The sequence below is a fragment of the Homarus americanus genome, unplaced genomic scaffold (assembly GCF_018991925.1).
Source record: "Homarus americanus isolate GMGI-L3 unplaced genomic scaffold, GMGI_Hamer_2.0 scaffold24781, whole genome shotgun sequence".
Lineage (NCBI taxonomy): Eukaryota > Metazoa > Arthropoda > Malacostraca > Decapoda > Nephropidae > Homarus > Homarus americanus.
In genome coordinates, this window is record NW_024723430.1 from 267,428 (window position 1) to 288,352 (window position 20,925).

Genomic DNA, 20,925 nt, shown 5'->3' on the forward strand with positions numbered 1-20,925 from the left:
GTTTACATGTTAAAGGTACTTGTTCATTCTGGCACTCATGCCAGAGTCACTTTTTTGCCCTTTCAGTCCCTTCACTCACCCAATTTCAACCAGAAAGCAATACTCTAATATGACTTAGAAATAAAGAAATTGTAATATAAAACTATAAGATTAGAAAAATAATGTGCAGGGTGGAATGACTTGACAAAAGTTCCCCCTACATTATTTTGGTTTAATTGGTGTTGGGTTAATAAAACATCATTGTAAATAAAAAAATCTCGCAAGTTATTGTGTCGTATTAAGTTTCTGGTGATATGTTTACATAGACGAATAGCTGACCAGCCAGAGAGGAGCTGTTTATGTAATACAGTATAGGGTAGAACTATTTTTGTACAATACTATCTATGTGATACTGTATTTTTTTATGTACAGTATTATAAAAAAAACTTTAGTGTTTATTGCAGTCTTGTTACCAAACTATATTTTATATAACAATATACAGTAATGTACATATTACACAATAATATTGAACTTATAATTTAAAGAAGGTTTAGACACAAGAACTTACAGGTAGAAGGTACAAAACACATTTTATTAGTATGGGAAGCGAGAAACTCAGGAAGCAGGTGCACGATTGTTGCAAGGCGGGGATATTAGGGGTCCGTATGAAACTCATGAATCGCAGAACTCGAGCTGCGTGAAACTCGCGAGGCCACTGGATATATCCTGTGTTGTGGTTCTTTATGACAATATAGTAACTGCTAACATTGAAAGTTACCTTTCATTATGTACCCTTATGCTAGAACACTTAACCCCAGGCTTCAGTTCTTGTCATTAATGTATTTGAATCTCCATACAGGCCTGGTTAGATTATGTTGCCAAGTAAGCATTTATCTTTCACTCACTCACACATGAGCCTCCCAGTCTTCCCCAACCCCAGGTGTGGTAGGGTTTTTGACCATCAACAGACTTGTGATCAATTACTGGAGGCAGTAATAATAATTGTACTGTAAATAGTCTAGATAGTAATAACATCATAAAACAAGTATTCTAAACCTCATTCTTCCTATAAATCAGTGTTCTTTACCTAGTCTACTGCCAACCTCAACCCAATTCATGCGTGCTCTCAACACTTCATAGCCCCGGTGATGCCAACCTGTGGTAAGTACATGTATTTCTTTACTGTTTACAGTATATCATGCATGACCAGTTTGCAAGATTATTTTTTTTTTTTTTTACTTTTTTAATTTTCCCAAATATAATGGGGGGACATTCCTACCATAGTCCATTGCCTGGAGGGGGGGGGGTTAGAAGTATACAGCTGGATACTAAGTCTATTAAACTTTATTTAGTAACAACTGGGAAAGGAAACTCATTACTATATCTGTATTTTTTTTTATAATAGGAAACTCTTCATATCTAACCATATACAGTACTATTTACCCACATGAATACAGTCATTCAAGTTGTGAACAGATAGCAACAGCAGTTGCTTGTTTGTCATATATTGTACATTTCTCCAAAAATCACACTGATGTATCTCACAGCAACTAAAGATTTCTCTGTGACTAGAGAATTAGTCACTCATATGACCAAATGTTAAAAAAAAAATATTAATAATAATTAAAAACAATATCCTTGGTTATGTAAGTGGCAATGTTCCTCAGTTCTGAATATGATAATTACATCTATTAAAATCTAGTATGCACTGTATCACAGATTTTGGTCAATACAATATATCTTAATGTTTTATTACAAAAAATACTGCTAATTACAGTGCAAATTTAAAAAATATGAGGCATTTTGATATATTACGATATACAGGTGGTCCCCTCATACGAACACTTGAAATTTACAATATTTTATTTACCTGATGACATTTTTTACTTTCATTTACTTTATTTTGTCATTCTATTTCTTCTTTTGTCTTAAATTAAGTGATTTTAGATGTATATGAGGACTTAGGCTTTGATATAGTGGGATTTTAAACATTGTTTTGTAAGTACAGTATGCACATAGCACATGTTCCGACTTACGTACAAATCCGACTTAAGAACGTCCTTAGGAATGGAACCCATTCATAATCCGGGGATTCCCTATACTACAATAAAATTTTGGTAATATTTGGTAAAAGTTTTAATTATGAGAGACCTTGGATTGGGTGCAACCGCTGCCCGCCCATCTCAGTGTAAACAAAGTATTATACGCAACACGCGTGTCGGACCTGTCGGTCACTCAGTTCATGTTGGCCAGTCATGGAGTGTATTCCTATGGTCTCCTGTGCAAGCTTTGTTCCCCCACTTGTTTTTTTGTCATTGCCCAGTGTTTGAGCCATTATATCTAATAACCATGAACCAAGCAATTAAATTTGGTAGAGGTGCTATACTTACATAACGTTTAAATTTTACTTGGGGCTGACAAAAAAAAAGTACCGTTGTTTTTTCCCTCGCGAAAAGGTGTGCCTCATATTTTGTAATGTCTCGTAATTTGTAAGGGCTAGAGTCCATATATTATGACAAAATGAAATATTCTTCCATGAAGGTTCTTTGTACGTATGCTAGATGCAAAGGATGCCATGCCATACAGTATGAAAATTACATAAAAATTTATCTGAGAAAGGGGATGACTGTCACTAGTCTATTACATTCAAATAAACACAAGTACTGTACTGATACAGTATATTGATGATTTCACATCATGTATAATACTGTCCTGTAAAATAAATACAACAGACTTGTAACAATATATCAGAGTAAAAAAGGGGGGGGACCACCAAAACAATATGCATTACAATGTGGTTTGTGGGTGGTACTTCAAATGACATGGTTAAGTAATTAAAAATATTTTTAAATGCAAAGTCTACCAAGTTGCTCACACAGAACCTCTCCTTAAATAATTTAACAATTCATTGCCTCTACACATTTGAAGTACAGTACTGATAATAAGAACAGCTGCTGAAGGATTTTGTTTTAGACTAGTTGTATAGTTTTTTTAGTTTACATAACTACCTTAAAGTATTTTGACAGAAATCTGTTCATACATATTGAATAGCAAGTCCAAAAAATATAGCTTCATCCTTGTCATTGTTTTTATGGCCATTTTTGCACACTTGAATGTGATTATATACGTATACTGCATATTATAAAAAAAAAAATATTTTAACTTGAAAACACAATAATGACTTAAAATGTGTATAAGAAGTCTGTGGATGTGAAACAGACAAGTTAAAAGAAAAGACAGATCCCTTACTGTAACAGCAGATCCAGAGAGGCCATAATATATTTACTAAGGTTCCACACAAAGAACCTTATGGTATGGTTGGAACAGTCATGTAGCAAAACAAAAACTTATGCGCTACCTTCATATTCAAAGCGATCTATTTTGGTTGGAAAAGCTGTATCATGAAACAAAAATTATGTATGCAGTACAGTAGTTTCATATTAAAAGTGATTTATTTCTTGTGATCTCCAAAATTCCTTATGCACTGTATCCAACAAAATTCCATTTCAATAGACAAAAACATCAAGAACTATGTGTTCCTCTACAAAGTCAACATACAATAATATCTCCGTTAGCCGGAATCCCTCAAACCTGGAACTCTCCGATAGCCAGAATTGATATTTTCTCGGAAAATTTTCCTGATACTCAGGATGGGGGAGTTTTTTCCAGGTTTGAGAGACTAAAATCAGGCACATTTTCTGGAAATTTTGAGAAAAATTTTCCGTTACCCGGAAAATTCTGGGATTGAGGGATTTTTTCTGGGTTCAAGAGATGATGTAATGGGCAATTTCTGTAACTTCTGAGAAAATATTTACGTTACTCGGAAAATTCCGAGGATGAAGGATATTTTTCAGGGTTTGAGAGATGATGCAATGGACAATTTCTGGAACTTCCGAGAAAATTTTTTCGTTCCCTGGAAAATTTGGGGGATGAAGGATTTTTTTCCCGGCTTTGAGAGTCATCTCGTTACCCGGAAATGCTCTGCACCAATTGTTCCAGCTAACGGGGATATCACTTACTGTATGAAGTAAATCATACACTTCACCTTTAAAATATAAAATGCACTGTGTGAAGTATTTTACAGTACTTGAAGTAAGGCAAGAGGGCAAATAGATTGTAAGATTAGACTGTATAGTGCATCAGCTGTGGTAAAAAATATCTTCATATAACATTTCATGCTGTTATCATCTATGAAATACCAATAGCATGATCAAGTTCGTATGTCAAATATGTTTGAAATGTTAAATATCAACACATTACCCAAGGTTTTTTCTAGAGCTACATTAACTTTTAAGAAATTTACATCTCGCCTGTAACGTATTTCAGACGATAGACTTAAGTTAAAATTTGAACATTTAAAATGTAAGATTTTTAACTTAAGTGCAATATTAAATTAGTGATAACTCCTTGATGTTGACAATGATGTAAGTAATATCCTTGTCCAGAGTGAATAATGAACTTGGTACAGGATCCTTTGGCCCTTTTTTTTTTTATGGTCAACAACTGCTGAAGACCATTTCAGTATGCTATTGATTGGATTCAAGGCCTCTCCAAAAATCTATTGCACAATTCCCTGCACAGTGCACCATAAAGTTAAAGAATTAAACAACCTAGTAAGATGTTTGACCAATAACCTACCAACCCATTTAGCTGCATTTTATCTAGACTCAAAACACAATCCTTCTTCGCAACATTCCTCTCTGTAGGCTTTTGTGTCAGGAACCTAACATCAAATCTCAGAAATTAAAACCAGGTTTATTAAAAGTAGATGAGCAGGAATGAAACTTATAGTGTATACAAGGGGTGGGGAAACTTTTGTGGTCAAAGTGCCAAATTGAAATTATAAGTTCTTCAGAGCCACCTGTTATTTTCAATCTATGCAGATTTAATGGATATGACCGCTAATTTTTAAGTTAGTCTTTTAAGTGTATAAACAGTATATCCTCTAAATTTCATCCAAATCTACCAATAAATTCTACACCTCCCCTTAAAAGAGAAAAAACTCGAGTATGGTTGCACACCATCCTGAGACCTCAGTCTAAAAGTGGCTCGGGAGACAGTTTCCCCACCCCTAGTGTAGACAAAACTGTAGCTTTTACAAAGTTAACTTTGTCCTTTAAAGAAATGTATCCTGATATACCTTGGAGTAATAATTACTGTATAAACATTTTTTTATCAAAAGGTAAAAAATCTCCATTCCCAAAAATGCTTCTGAGCACAATTCAAAATGACTTCAATCACCTTGGGGCTACGAAGATGATAATTTCTGATACAATATTTAAAAATGCTTTCTGAATTATATTTAGGGTTTAAATGCCAAGAAAATGGGCCATTGATATTCTTATTTCTGATGACTCATATCAGGGTTTAATCTTGATTTTATTTGTTTCATTCAAGGATAAATGGACATATTGCACCAAACTTCTCTACACTGTACAGTATAACTTATCCTATTGTAGTGTTCCTACTGATAATTAGCACAGTTTGTGTATGTTTTTGGAAAATCAAATTTATTTTTAAATATTCCTATTGTGAGAATTTATATTTCAAGCAACAACTGAGGAGCATATGGTCTACCTCATTAAACAAATTTTGGCAAGTTTCAGCAAGTGCAATTTTTTTTTCATTATGTAGGAAGACAAGTGCTTCAGCTACTATACAAGTTTAACACCTTAAAACAAGACAGATCATACAGCCACATGTTGTGACCGTTGCATTTAAGTGTCCAAAACAGTAAGGCCTTGAAAAATAATATCAGATGAAATAAATAAGTATTGGAAATTACCATTATGAATCTATCATGCAACCATTTCATGACCTCCATATAAAAATTACACCAGAGATAATGTCAGAGCAAAGAAAATTAAGTTCCTAAACATTACTACGCTGCACTGTACATGTTGAAGGACAAGTTAATCCTTCAGCTAGTCTAATATATTCTACTTAATGGTAATTCTTCAAAAAATGCTGTGGGCTGAGAATGTTTTACACACTATTACACAGTTCAGTTCTATAAAAACAGTAACCAAGAAATTGGACCAACAACCTTTGTTTAGTTTTTATCATCTTGCTTTTTTAAATTTGGTCTACAATAGCACAGGAACTAACCTTTCCTATGCAAATTTAGAGAACTCCTGTGTGAAACTTTAATCAATGTGTGACAAACTAGAACTAAAAACAACAAAAATATTCACAAATCATAATGTTCAAAGAACTATAACTTACTGCAACATGTCATACAGTTTTCTTAGGTATCAAAATACTAAATTAGAATTAAAAGTTCTAATCAAGTGATCTCATGACCCAAAGAACTTACAACTTGCTTTCATATGTTTTACCAAATAAAAAATACAACTTCAAAGACCAAGTGTGAAATACACAACATGGACATTATTATATTATCTAACAATATATACAGTATCATTATCCAATGCTACCTCTAACTCTTAAGAATACTATAGATGGACTCAGCAAAGCAAAATAATTTTGTAATGTACCATATACTAGTTCCAGGAACTACCTGTACTAAAAACAAACTCTTCACATGAAGGTTTGTGACTGACTTCTGTATGGTACCAAAATGATATTGAAAAAATGAAATGCAAATATTCTGTTCAAATGTCATTCAGTTTGAGAAAATGTAACCCTTATAAACTTTAATGAAATTTTTCTGGGAAGTCTCTGCAAGCACAGGGAACTCAATGTACACTAAACAAATATAGGACCACTTCAGGGAAACACTGAAATCAATAAATACACTCCTGAAACATTCAAATAATGTACTTGAATATATTCTGAAGCACCTTCACACTGCTTGAAATGCTAAATACAAAGTACTTTTCTCATTACTGTACTTCATAAAAGCTTTTGACATTTAGTGCACTGACTGACTTCCGTATTGTAATAATATGGATCTTTACAAGATGGAATGACTAAAGACAACATGTACTCTCTTGAATTATAAAATGGGATCATGGTAGCATACTATAACCATAACACATGAAATATTACCCCCTCCCCCTTTACTACAAACCAAAACTGGTATACAGTATATGCATACTGCAAACAAAAATGCATAACTAATACAATTTCAGCTTTCCACAGAAGAAGGGTCAATATAATAATTTAATTAAAAAAAAATCCAATGATAAGTAATGTGGATTCCAATAAAAACTTCATTATATAATCCCATCAGTTCTAAATCATAACTGCAAAGATTCCATGTTTTAAAACAGTAACTTCCTAATAACCATTGCAATGTGTAAATAACCAATCATGGAGGCCACATTACACTAAGACTAATGTACTCCCACCTAATGGAAACACAATCATGAAATGCAATGATCTAAAACAAATTCTTCAATCAAAATGAACAGAAAAAAGATAGAAATACTGTAGCACGATATATATTAAAACTTTATTCCATAATAATTTATATAGATTTTATTGTTACTGGTGTCAAATGCATGTAAGGAAAGTTATTCAACTAGCAGGTTGACAAAACAATAAATGGGTTGGTGTACCTCAGGTGTTGATACTTGACAGACCAGCTTAACAAAAATGAGATCGCGTTACTTCCCGTCAGTTTGTGCAGTAACCACGAGTGACTTCATGTTCTTGTATTGTCTAATCTTAGCCTTGCTCAAGAGGCCTAATGCCATAAAACTGAAACATTAGTACTACCAGTAGTTGCACGACTAGTCCTCATCTGGATGTGCCATTGTTTTTTTTATATGTACGAATTTTATCAATACCAAGGTCAAAATAATTTTAATTGAGGATTCAGATCTCCCCGATTCCCTGTCAACTCATCTAGAGTTGTTTGAATATACTAACACTACATTAAGTAAGGCTAGTGTTTTTTAATACTCCTCCACATACTTTAATATACAGTAGTACAGTACTTAGTTTTTTAAAACAAATTCCAGAGAGGAGCAAAAGCTTGATGTAATTACAAATAATCTTTATCAAACACTAAAATATTCCTTTGGTGCATCTTCATAAAATTGCACTTAAAAGAAAAACAAATACTTAGTTACCAGCAAAATGGGAAGAAAAGTCTTTTTTCATTTAAAATTATTTCTATCCTATATTTATATAATAAATGTTTCATGCAAATAGAAAAAAAGATTGACACCTTTACATTTTAAAAAGTACTTCATTGGTCCTCAAAAAAAGTTAAATTAAACAAAGAAAAAGTAAGTTACACTTGTTCTAATGAAAGTTCTACAAAGACCTATATGTTATGGAAAATATTGTTCTTTACAATTTTAATTAAATAGAAATATTTGTTGCCCTGCATTTCCACTTTATAATCTACCTTCACTTAAGACTAAGATCTACACTCAGGGCTACTGCTGAACAACAGCAGGGGCCAGGCCTGAGAGGAAGATGATGGCACGGTTGACAGCATTGCGTAAAAACACTGGGATACCTGGTTTGTTAACTGTATACTCCATGGTCATTCGGAGCTCATGGAACATGTTGCGGGTGTAAGGGTTGCGCCTTGATGAGTATCTCAATGTCAAGAAGCGATAGTAAACAAACGGAGTTAATAGACTGACTCTGCCCCTGAAAAAAAAAGTAAAATATTATTTAAAGCAAATTATACAAAATGTTCTGGTTTTGAAATAAAAGGAAGGAAAAACTGCCCTTTATAAAGATGACTAGGCCTACATCCTACAATGGATAACCATTCTCCTCAACAGGTCCCTCGCTCTATGAATGTTCTACTCTTACATTTCTTACTTTCTACATGAAAGCAATATTTACTCATACCAAAAAAGGTCCAAGCAAACATTCAAATCGCATGAGCCCAGGAACCAGCTGGGGTGACCATCTTGAAGAGATGTGCAGAAGCGTTTTCTTCACTCAAGGGTCATAATAGCCTCCTCTCCATTTTGTGTCTTCCCACCCGCCATTAGCTGTTTGTGAAGTGCTCTCTATTTATCCATTTGTCTTTGTGCCATCCATACATGACTTTGTACACCATGGTATCCCAGCATTCCACTGATTCCTCAGCTAACTCCACCACCAAGAGAGTCAAAATGCTGTGACTTTTGAAACAAAGCTGGAGGTAGTGAAGCATCATGAGGAGGGTAAAGGCCTAACCATGATCAGACGAAGCCTAGGCCTGCCTGTGGTGACCATAAGGTAATGTTCCAACTTTGTTTAGCAATGTATTATATTACTGTGTTTTTTGTTTATCATGAACAAAATATTGTTTTTTAGGTATAATAGTGCAGTTATTTTGTTGTTTGTAAGCTAATTTCATTATTTTTACATTTAAAATTTTGGTTTTCTGGTTCAGGAACCAGGGCCGGATTAAGGTGTGAGCCGAGTGGGCCTCCACCACTAAAGTTAACAATTATAAAAGCATGTAGTGTTCCCAAAATGTTCAGCTTTTATTTTAATACAGTACTGTACGTGCAATTGTGTAGTGTTCATGCTGATTTTGTGCAGTTAAAATAATCTCAATAATATTACTTAGATTACTTCAGGATGACTTGTTAAAAAAACAGGACACTAAAAATGATGCATAGAAAATCTAGCGACTTTTGGGTCAAAATAGTGACTTTCGAAATTTGAACATAACAAGTTGGCAACCATTGTAGCTCATTCAGTCGTTTACAGGTCCAATAAGGTATGGGCAGGGCTGCTTTATTTTATTTTATTTTTTTAAATGCAATGTGCACTGTGTATTTATATTGTGCTACACATAAGGGGTAAAAAGATCAAGAAAATAGTAAATTAAGAAAATATCCTCAATATCTTGTTACTTCATTTGTTTACAAACTTGAACTGTGTGTTTATGTGTGGTATTAAAAACTATGTGCACATTTTCTCTCTTCATACAGTACTGTACTGCAGATGATAAAATATGAACATGTTTCATCATCTAAAATTTACAATTAAATTTACATTTATTTTTATTTTTATTTTTTTTCAGAACCTTTTTTGGTACCATCGTGATATAAGCAATAGAAGAAATGAACATGATCAGCATAAGACACATTGCATCTTCAAAATTCTTAAGCTTCATTATGAAAAGGGCCTACACTATCCTAAATCCAGCCCTGTTGGGAACGTAATCCTTTTTTTCTCACTTAATTTGTTAATTTCTATTAAAAAATCTGATACCAAAAGGTTTTCAAGGATGCCTGTAGTCTTAGGGCCCACTCACACCGAGGCCAGAAGTGTTCCAACACAAATTGTCTAAGACAGACGATATGTGACGCCGCGGTGGGTATGAAGATTTTCTCACCTTAGCTAATACCTGTTACACGACTCACTGTCTTTTTAGTGAGTGAAATTGTCTTCCCTCTAGTATAAAATTTGAAAGATTCGAACTGGATGTGATTCGAATATAGTGCGAGATATGTGTTGTTAACTTGACTCACTCATTTGGACAATTTGCGCCAGAATATGTCCGTTCCAACCTCAATGTGAGCAGGCCCTTAGTCTCCGCTAGACAGGAGCAACCAGTTCACAGTAAATCATAGTAAAAAGCATTACCAGTATGCTGAAGCTGTTAGGTACTTTAGATCAAACTGTATGCTGTTAGTCAAATATTATCCTCCACCTTTATACATCCCAAGTAATCTGCCGGCAAAAACTATAATAAAGACCCTCTTTTTGAGTCCATAGCACATGAGGTTATCAGAGTGCTTTAGCTCTATTTAGTGTCACTCAGCTGTACATGGGGACACTGCAAACTAAAGTATCCCCATCACTTTAAGTTTCCCAGATGGTTTCATTTTACTGAAATACACCTTTTCACATATCCGTTGAGACATTGTTACATAACTATTTGACAAATTTCATAACCAAATGACAGAACACGTATCGAATGACAATGTAAAATAACTGTTCGTTCATGCTAACGGAAGTGATTGACATAAGTTATGAAGTTGACAGACGTGAACAATAAACCGACAGTCTACATATAGTTTGAGAATGTAACAATTGGAGAATGACATACCACCAACAGTTATTTTAGATTGTCATTCGATATGTGTTCTGTCTGTCATTCGGTTATGAAATTTGTCAAATAGTTATGTAACAATGTCTCAACGGATATGTGAAAAGGTGTACTGTATAAGTTCAAAGCTGGAAGAAAGACAATGCGAGATAAATTAGGTTTGACAGTTATAAATAAATACTCACAGGAAAAGTAAAACAACAGTGAGAGGCATGAGGAAGATCTCCACAAATGCAGCTCCACGCAGGATATTTCTATGTTGAAACTCTACCAAGGAGATGAGAAACCTTGACCCTAGAGCATTATTTTGACCTATGACCTGATGGAAAAGAAAAGCAGTCAATAGACAAGACAATACACATATATATATATTTGTAAATTATGACCAATAATTTCGCGATACAGCCGGTAAATCCGCCCTTACGGAAATTGGGGCAAATTTTAACAATAAAAAAAAAAGCACTATAAAATTAAAATTTGTTGTTAAAAATTATAATTTGTTTGGTGTGGATTTCTTGGTGTTTGCTACCACCAAGAGTCATTCCACTGTTTACATCCAGTGTGCGCGCATGTTTCTCGCCCCAGCAGTTGGATTTAACCTTCACAAACATACAGTAAGTACAGTACAGTGCATTACCCTTATTCAAGATGACTGGGAAGAGGCCATCAAGTGGAAGTGGTCGCAGTAGTGCAAAAAGAAGCCGCAAAAGTGAGTACAGTACAATACTTTTATTTATTACAACTGTATTTCTCTTCACATTACATGTAGTATATCATAAATTATTTAATGTACTGTATTGTATGTGTTTATAAATGCTTATTTTCATTAATAAAAGTGCTTGAATTACTTTTTTGAGGCAGAAAAAATTCCTTAGGAAAGCATCTCCAGTTTTATAATGGAAGTCAACAAGTCAATGGGAAAATAGGTTTCGCGATACGGTCAATTTTCCAGGGACGCAACCCTTCCATAAAGCGGGGATATATATTTCCCTTGTTACTTCATACATACTACCATCATATCCATTCCCCAAATCCACTAGAAGGCAAAGTCTTGGGGCACTTATAAATATCACTGTTTTCAGGATATCTAACCTCCTCACTCCCTATGTATCCTTTACACCATATTAGCTGTGCTGTCTTTCCCTCTCGCTCTTACTGTGCATCTCTGCATTATACTTAATCAAAGCCTAATTTGCTCTCTTCCTTATTTAGAATTTTTACTCCCTGCATCTCATTAACCCAACACATACCTGGTACCACTTTCAGGCACATCAGTTATTATGCTTCTAATTTACTCATTGCCACTTCATACAGAGTACATAGTTTACATTTATTGGCAATAATAATGGGGGCAGAGCAATTCCCTTCAACAACCCGATCTTTGACTCTTTTGATAATTCTCTGCAAACATTTCTCAGTACACATACAGTACTTTCTTTCCCCCCCACAACATTCTGGTTTGATTCAACACTCATTGTTCTACTTGCTGGTACATCATCCACTCCCATATATCTCAAATATATTACTGTATTGCTTCCATTCAAGCTAACAATCACTCTTCCTGTCTGTCTTCTCTACTCAGTAAGAAACACATCCCCCAACACCCCTAATTTTGTTTACATATTCAAGTTCAAAAGTTCAAAGATGACATGACACTCACTTTTAGGTCCACAGACTATAAATATCTACTTGACACATGTACACACTAAAGGGGACTGTACATACATTTAATTTAAACTGCTCAACAGAAAGGTTTCAAAAAGGCTACTCAAATGTTACTCACTGGTACATTATTAAAGTCATACTCACATCAAGGAGTCCAAGAGAGTAACTGGCAAAGTGCAATAATGCAAATAAGAATATTGGAGCCAGGACCATCGTGACTGGGGATGTATACATGAAGATCAGGGAGTAGAGGAGGTAGTGAGCTGAATCCTCCATCAGTAGTTGAGCAATGAATTCTCGTGATAAATGAACTGATGGGATCCGCTGGTGAAGTCTCAAAGCAGATGTAGCAGCATTGCTCATCAATACTTTCTGGTAGCTACTGTGGGGGTTCCTGTAAAAGAAATAGTAAAATTCATCCATGTACACTATAACTAAAAAAAACAGTATTATTTGAATTACCATAAACGTTTATATAAACTCCCACACAAGTGAATAACTGTAACTGATTCCATGAATTAAAAGTAAAATTGCTCACCATATACAGGTAGTGGAAGTCAACATTTGACGATAAGCTAAAAGAAACAAAGCAGTAAAAGCAATTCATCAAATAAAACTGTGAATATAACTGCATTACTTTCCTAAATGAAATTCAACTTACACTAAACACACAAATAGCATTCACTACAGACAAGTATTTATCAGCTCTCATCTGAAAAAGATGGTATGGCTTTGATGTCAACTTAACAATGCCAGACTGTAACACACTTTTCACTTAATATAATTGAAGACTTATGTTTCCACTCTTCATGGCCAACAATAAGACCAAAAAATATTAATTTACAGTATAGTGAAAATGGGTCCCATTGGCCTGACAGCCCATTAAACACACTGTAAATATGGCACATGGTATAATGAGCTTTATTACACACAGGGAGTTTGAGTAGTAATGCACTTGACCACTTTCATTTCTCCAACTATAAAGTTAGGTACCCACTGACAGCTGAGTGGGGTTAAGTGCCCCAGGATCAAATCATGAACCCTCAGGACTAGAAAACATAACTGTATCCACTCAGTCACTACAACTTATAATCTACTTAAAATATAGAGGCCACAACTAGTTAAATTACTGATGGATCCCCCTTAATATGTTATGGAAATTTATGCTAATTGTAAAACGGTGTTAAATGAAAATACCAAGAACAAGGCCAACAAACCAAATATTTGTTTTTGAAAAGTAACAAACTAACTCAAACTATCATGGCATTTTTTTTTTAATATACCTGGTACAGATAGGTCATCTTGTGATAAAATGTGTCACATTCTTTCATGGAGTCGCGAGTCAGGGTGATCACAAACATTTTGATAATTAAGACAAACTTAACCTCATTTTGTGTGACAATGTTCACTCCCCAACACACCGTCACTTCCCACAAATAAATCGGTGCAGTTTGGCCCTATTTTCTGTTACACACTTAGTCTGCCATTATAGGATTGACAATATAAAAAAAGACACCATTGTAATTTTGTGCTACTGTATTGTACACACCTAAAGATGCAAAAATGAAGTTGCAACAAGGCCACACACAGTAGGTCTTAAGTGTGCCGCTTAAGTGTGTTACCGCTTAATTTACTATCAACTCAATGTTTCTAATAAATGTAAAGTCTCATACACCCTCAGGCCATACAGTGAGTGTTTCCATATACAGTATATGAGAGATTAATCCCGAGATCCCATTTTACAAAGTGTATGGAAAAGATACGGTAATTTAATGGGTTCAACAGCTTGTGGCAGTAAGCCCCTCAAAGTTTCTAGAAATCCTCCACTTAGGTGACTGGGTTATACTGCAGCACAACTGAAGCCCCTACAAATAGTGAGTTACTCTAATGAATCAGGAGCCTGAAGACCAACACTTTCAAGAAGACACCATCATGCCATTGCAAAGTTATAAAATTTTATTTCCAAGTAGAATTCCTAAACTTATTCGCAAAAAGTATTGTTACTGATACATGTTCATATATTAACATTTACTACAGAAATGTGTGATATGCAGAAAAGGATGAATCCTACAAATAAAAATTTCCACTCATCACTACTGCCTCTAATCATTCTTGGGCCTCAGGGAGAGCGAGCCAAGATGCATTTGTTATCTATTCACCGCATTACTCTAAGGAAATACCTCTTGATCGAACATCATTGTACTATAACCAAAGAATACTATACAGTATTCAATTTTACACACAAAAGTAATCACCACAAAATTCCCATTCATTGAGCTAAAATAGGAAACATGCCATGTAAATATTATAGAAAAGCCATTTGACACATACCCAAATATTGGTATAAGGTATGATATGCAGAAAACAAGAGTGAGGGCTCGTGTGGCCCAGAGTGCCATGTCCACTTTGTGCTCCAGTACATGAGTCTTAAGGGACTCGACACTACCCACACGCGGCCTTTCTTCCTGTGGCTGCTCATTCTGCTGTTCATCTGTCATCTTTGTTGTACTTTACTACAAGTAAAAGGAAAATTTTTTTAATATTTAAAAAATTTAGTTTTTCAGTTCATGTCACAATATTTTATGTTTCAGAATATAGAAAGATATAACATATTTAATGTTTTGCTACACACACACACACAAACACACACACAAAGGTTTAGTTGATTGAACATATGGGTTAATGCCACATTTTGACAAGAGTCATTTAAAAGCAGCTCAGGGAAGTAAGCAGATGCTTCTCTTTTATTTTGTATATATGGGTAACAATAAATGAACAATTTAATACAGAATTGTGTTTAAAATTGCAAAATTCATTCAAATTATTTAACTATGCATTTCAATAAAAATAACTAAATGTCGAGAAAGATTGTGGTCACTGGCAACATATTCCTCACGCCTATGGAACCAAAGCACAGGCAATATTCATCAATTTCACTTCAGAATCAATGTAAGTACAATGTACAGTAGTCCCTTGCCAACCGTGGGCATTAGGTTCCTGAAAATCTCCATGGTTGGCAAATCTGCGGTTGGAAAGACTAAATGCTGATGGGAAATTGAGGGTAAGTTCCATGGTTGCAGATAACACTCATCAAAGCCTAAGTTGCCTGTTCCTTCACTAAACAATACCTGTTGGGAGTTGTGCATTTAATTAAATTTGAGTGAAGTAAGTATGTGTTAGACTGTCTCTGTAGCTACATCCCCATACCAGGCCAAGCTGTGTTATTAATTTTTTCCAAGTCGTATTTTTGGGTAGATACAAGGAATTTTTTTTTTTTTTTACACTATTACAAAACACACAATCATTCATACTGAATGTGAAAAAAATATTAAAGTAATAATTATAAAGTCAAAATCATAGAGAATAAACATTTCTCATGTCTGCAGGAATTAGCCACAATCGTGGGAGGGGGTAATTTATTAGCTCAAGGGTGGGGCAGTCACCCCGGTTCCCCCTCCCCTTCAGTAAGCCTATGAAATGGAGAAATCTAACCTACAGAACCTAACTAAAATACTACAGTTATGTCATATTTCATTCATCTAAAATAGAATAAATTTCCTTTTTGGTGAAAAGAACCATTCCTACAGTTTAAACATAGCATTCATGACTTGGTTGTGTCTGGCTGTCTTCCTCCGCTCATTCCGCACGTCAAAACTGATCTTGCAAAACACATTCCTCCTGCATTTTACTTTTACCTTTACCCTCTTCACCATTGATCTGCTCGTTAGCCGCTTGGGCGATCGGCCACGTCTCTGCTATGCACTGTTGGCAAGTACTGGGCATGCACTGGCTCCTGAATGTATCTGAACCTGCTCCAGTGTTTGTCAAGCCTGATCCCCCAAAGAGTTCACACTCGGTGCCGTTACAACACTCTCTGGCAGATTGTTCCAAGAGTTCACAAGTTCTCACTCCAAAAAAGTTACCCCTCACAGTTTTCAAGACTTGCGGCTTCTTCATCCTTGAGCTATGACCCCTTGTGGGGCGAGCATCCGCCAGCTCCAGGTAAGGAAACTCGACTGGTTTTTCTCAAGGTAGGAAGTCTTTTACCTTCTATGGATAAATTTTACCAGGTTATTGCTTAGGTCGGACCAATCTCATCAATTTTTTGCCAAAATTCCTTGAAAAGAATCATTGACTCAAAAAATTAAACATGACAGATTGAGGGAGTTTTGATAGGTCTTATAAGAAGGGCGTTCAGATATCTAGTCCCTTGTAACGATCTTCAAGAGTGAAGTGCTTCCCCATCTGGATTACGGTCACCCGGTCTGGTCCCTGAGATATACTATAGCGTGTTTTTCCCCAGCCAAGTTTATCAGTTAATTCACGTATACCGGTAATACTTATGATAAACTTCCAACGTGCTTATGTTTGAAATAATGAAGGTACGTATCTTTATATAATTTAGCTAAATATCTTTCTCATCAGAAACGGTCATCGCAACGATTATGAATAAACTCATTTAGAAATACATCATTACTCAGGACAAAATTGGACAGGTTTGCAACAGCCAATCAGCTGTAACTCTTAAGGAGGGAGCAGGGCATTTTTTCTCAGCTCAAAAAAATATTCGCTATAGGGACTGTCAGTTGGTTGAAAATGTTCAAAGGAGGGCCACCAGACTGGTGCCTGCGCATCAGCCACCTCAACTACCCTGAGAAATTGGAGCGCCTGAACTTGCCTAGCTTATACTACCGACGGGCAAGGGGTGACCTAATTGAAGTGTATAAGCATCTCAAGGGGCACTACTCAGTCGATGTGTCCTTACTAGGAGCTGGCAGACGCTCGCCCCACATGGGGTCACAGCTCAAAATTGAAAAAGCCGCAGGTCCAGAAAACTGAGAGGGCAAACTTTTCCGAGTGAGAGTTGTGAACTCTTGAAACAATCTACCAGAAAGTGTTGTGACGGCACCAAGCGTGAGCTCTTTCAAGACCAGACTTGACCAGCACTGGAGCAAGTTCAGGTACATTCAGGAGGCAGTGCATGCCCAGTACTTGCCAACAGTGCGTAACAGAGACGTGACCGATCGCCCAAGCGGCTAACGAGCCGATCAGTGGTTGAAGCGGTCTGACTAATTACCCAAATGTAGCCACAATGAAGTTAAATAATGGTCCTACATGAATAAATCGGACTGCTAATCACTTCTCGACTAGTATTTGGTGTCACAAAGTCACAAAAAATTGGAAAACTTACTTTAATCTGAGTTAACAGATCGCGTGCATGTACCGAGGGAGCGAGTAATTACCGAAATGTACCCAAATGTAGCCGCAATGAAGTCAAATGATGGTCGTACAAGCGTAAATCGGGCTGTGAATCACTTCTCGATTATTATTTGGTGTCATAAAGTCACAAAAAATTGGTAAACTTAATTTAATCTGCGTTGTGTTAGGTTAGGTTAGGTTAAGTTAGGTACATGCACTCGATCTATTAACTCAGATTAAATTAAGTTTACCAATTTTTTGTGAGTTCGTGACACCAAATACCATAAATTGATATTACATAAAACAAATTCTCTGTGCACTTTTTGTCCATTTCGTGAGGTAAGAAAATAATTTATTTTATATAGTAATAGTGTATATAGGGAGTGCCCCTGATGATGACTACAGTAGTATTACAATACCTAAATTATTCATCAAAGTTTCACCAACGTTCCTGTACATTCAACAAATACTCGTACGATTATTAATTTTATAACTAGGGTGAGATTGATGCCTATTAATACTATAATAATCTTCACAATACAAATGAATCCAGGATCACCTATATTAACCCTTCCTGACCTAATATTAACAAAGGGTGCAGGTGGTAACTGGTAAACGATATCTCTACTAGAGTATGTGTGTTTCACCAAGATGCCGGGCTTAAGCTTGGTATTAATCAGCTTCATTAAATAAAAGTTAAGCTGAGGTGCGGGGATGACTAGTGAGGATGTCGTCACTTTCATCCTGCCGACACATTAATCCACTTTACCCCCTCAAATAGTCACAAAAGCTTATTGAAACCCTCACCTAATTGATAACTACCTATTTACGTTAACAACCAGTACCTCGTTACCAGATCTTACCTTTAACTGAGATGAAAAACAAGAGAAATATGAGACTCGAGACTGACACTTGTGAACTACCGTCAGGCTACTCTTTCTTCAACTTACTTCAGGATTATATCAACGATATTTATGTATTTTTTTCATTTAATTGGTTCTCTATTATATGTCTAAACAATACTATGAAAATATAATTTGTAAACTTTTATATTAAATCCATCAATCCCGTATAAAATATTTGTCTATGCATTTAGTTATATCTAGTATGTGAGAAGTATCTAATCCAAATTATTCTCCTTTAACATTAATAATAATTTTCCCGAATAAATCAAGTTATGAACACTGTTTCTCTATGTTCACCTCATATATACAGCTTTATATTATGGAATTACAAACTGCAATATATATATTTATGACTTCAACTTCAATAAAAAATAAATATTTCATCTTACGGCAGAGCTGATAAGAGGTGAATGATGAAAAACCTCAGCCTCACAGATAACACTATCACCTGTGCCGGCATGATTTGTATTCGATATAATACTACTGTAAATTGTGAGTTTGTGCCATCAAAACAAAACTTAGACATGAAGAAAATGTACTGAAATTTCACATGATTATTATATAGATGAAATTGGCAAGTTATTTCGGGAAATTAAGAACCAAGCTGACTGTGAAGAGCTGCAGAAGGACCTCTGTGGGCTCCAGGAATGGTCGAAGAAATGGCTGCTGAGATTCAATGTCACCAAGTGTAAGAGGATGCACCTGGGGCGTACCAACGGGATGAGGAAAATGTACTAGTTGAGAATGTGTGTGAGAAGGACCTAGGTGTGTATGTTGACAATGAGCTGAAGTTCTCGGGCCATTGTGAGAAGAAGGTAAATCAGGCAAATAAATTATTGGGTCTTATAAGAAGGTCGTTCAGATATCTAGACGGTCCGTCCCTCGTGACGATCTTCAGGAGTGAAGTGCTTCCCCATCTGGAGTACTGTCACCCCATCTGGTCCCCGAGATATGCTAGGGACTGTCAGTTGGTTGAAAATGTTCAAAGGAGGGCCACCAAACTGGTGCCTGCACTTCGGCACCTCAGCTACCCTGAGAGATTGGAGCGCCTGAACTTGCCTAGCTTATACTACAGACGGGCAAGGGGGGACCTAGTTGAGGTGTATAAGTATCTCAGGGGGCACTACTCAGTTGAGTGTCCTTACTTGGAGCTGGCGGACGCTCGCCCCACAAGGGGTCACAGCTCAAGATTGAAGAAGCCGCAAGTCCAGAAAACCGTGAGGGCAAACTTTTTCGGGGTGAGGGTTGTAAACCCTTGGAACAATCTACCAGAGAGTGTTGTGACGGCACCGAGTGTGAGCTCTTTCAAGACCAGACTTGACCAACACTGGAGCGGGTTCAGGTACGTTCAGGAGCCGGTGCATGCCCGGTACTTGCCAACAGTGCGTGACAGAGACGTGACCGATCGCCCGGGCGGCGAGCGAGCCGATCAGTAGCGAAGAGGATGAAAGTAAAAAGTAGGCTTGTAGGGGAGAGATCCACTACACTACCTCCAAGATATGGTACAGCGGTAACGCGTGTATCAATGATTCGAGCCTTAACCCGGACACACGTGATAACTATTCTAGGTGTTATTCCTCGCCTTATAAATAGGTTTAGGGCGGGCGGGTCGTGTTGCGTCTCTGTAACAAAGCGTGTTCGGCATCCGGGCCTTCGATGTAGAGCGGCAGAAATTGGACAGTGATTACATAAGTTCGTCAAGATCGTCTTAGTGAGGTGAAAGGGTAAATCGATGTCGGACTTTTCATGCTAGACACGATTGTATTTTTGAAAACTCAATTTCCACCGAGTTGGAGGTACAGCCAGGGTCACAGGCCTATAACCACACAATCACTGCCACATGACAAAGCTTTTATTTTATTTTATTTTTTAGGGTGTTGTGGTCACGGCTGTGATAAAGGCCAACCAGGGAGTGTAGTACTGTGCCTTCAGTTAAATCAGTTCATAGTTGTCATCAGTGAATGCAGAAGAGACTATAATAACTTAAAGTGAATACATATTGGCAATCGAGCTGGTAAGGACAACTGCCAGCCTATTCGTGTCATAGGTGCCACAGAGACTTTAAATTTTATTTTGTTTGTGTGCTTGCTCAAGGACTGAATCTGTGTTTATAATACACCACTCACAGGGAGATACAGTGTACACAGTGATAGTTCATAGTGTCATCAGTGACCGCTGAAGTTGTAAATAACTTAA

General features: G+C 36.2%; 2 protein-coding genes across 3 annotated transcripts in view; one reads left to right on the forward strand and one right to left on the reverse strand.

The window, feature by feature from the left end:
- Positions 1–1,307: 1,307 nt before the first annotated feature.
- LOC121863459 (Krueppel homolog 2-like) lies at positions 1,308–18,786 on the reverse strand. Of its 2 annotated transcripts, none has more exons than XM_042362129.1 (5): positions 18,688–18,786; positions 14,957–15,138; positions 12,770–13,019; positions 11,146–11,279; positions 1,308–8,550 (listed from the first exon to the last, which is right to left on the reverse strand). In XM_042362129.1, exons 2-5 carry the CDS (start codon positions 15,121–15,123, stop codon positions 8,331–8,333), a joined length of 771 nt encoding a protein of 256 aa, XP_042218063.1. In that variant the 5' UTR covers positions 15,124–15,138; positions 18,688–18,786; the 3' UTR covers positions 1,308–8,330. The 2 variants fall into 2 exon arrangements, with proteins under 2 accessions (XP_042218063.1, XP_042218064.1); XM_042362130.1 differs by lacking the exon at positions 18,688–18,786 and adding an exon at positions 13,164–13,200 and having other exon boundaries at positions 14,957–15,100.
- Positions 18,787–19,173: 387 nt separating this feature from the next.
- LOC121863460 (probable 2-oxoglutarate dehydrogenase E1 component DHKTD1, mitochondrial) overlaps positions 19,174–20,925 on the forward strand; it is a 52,603-nt gene continuing 50,851 nt past the window's right edge. Inside the window, exon 1 of the mRNA XM_042362132.1 lies at positions 19,174–19,221. Coding sequence (XP_042218066.1) covers positions 19,188–19,221 — 34 coding nt within the window. The 5' untranslated portion in view covers positions 19,174–19,187. The remainder of the gene's footprint in view (positions 19,222–20,925) is intronic.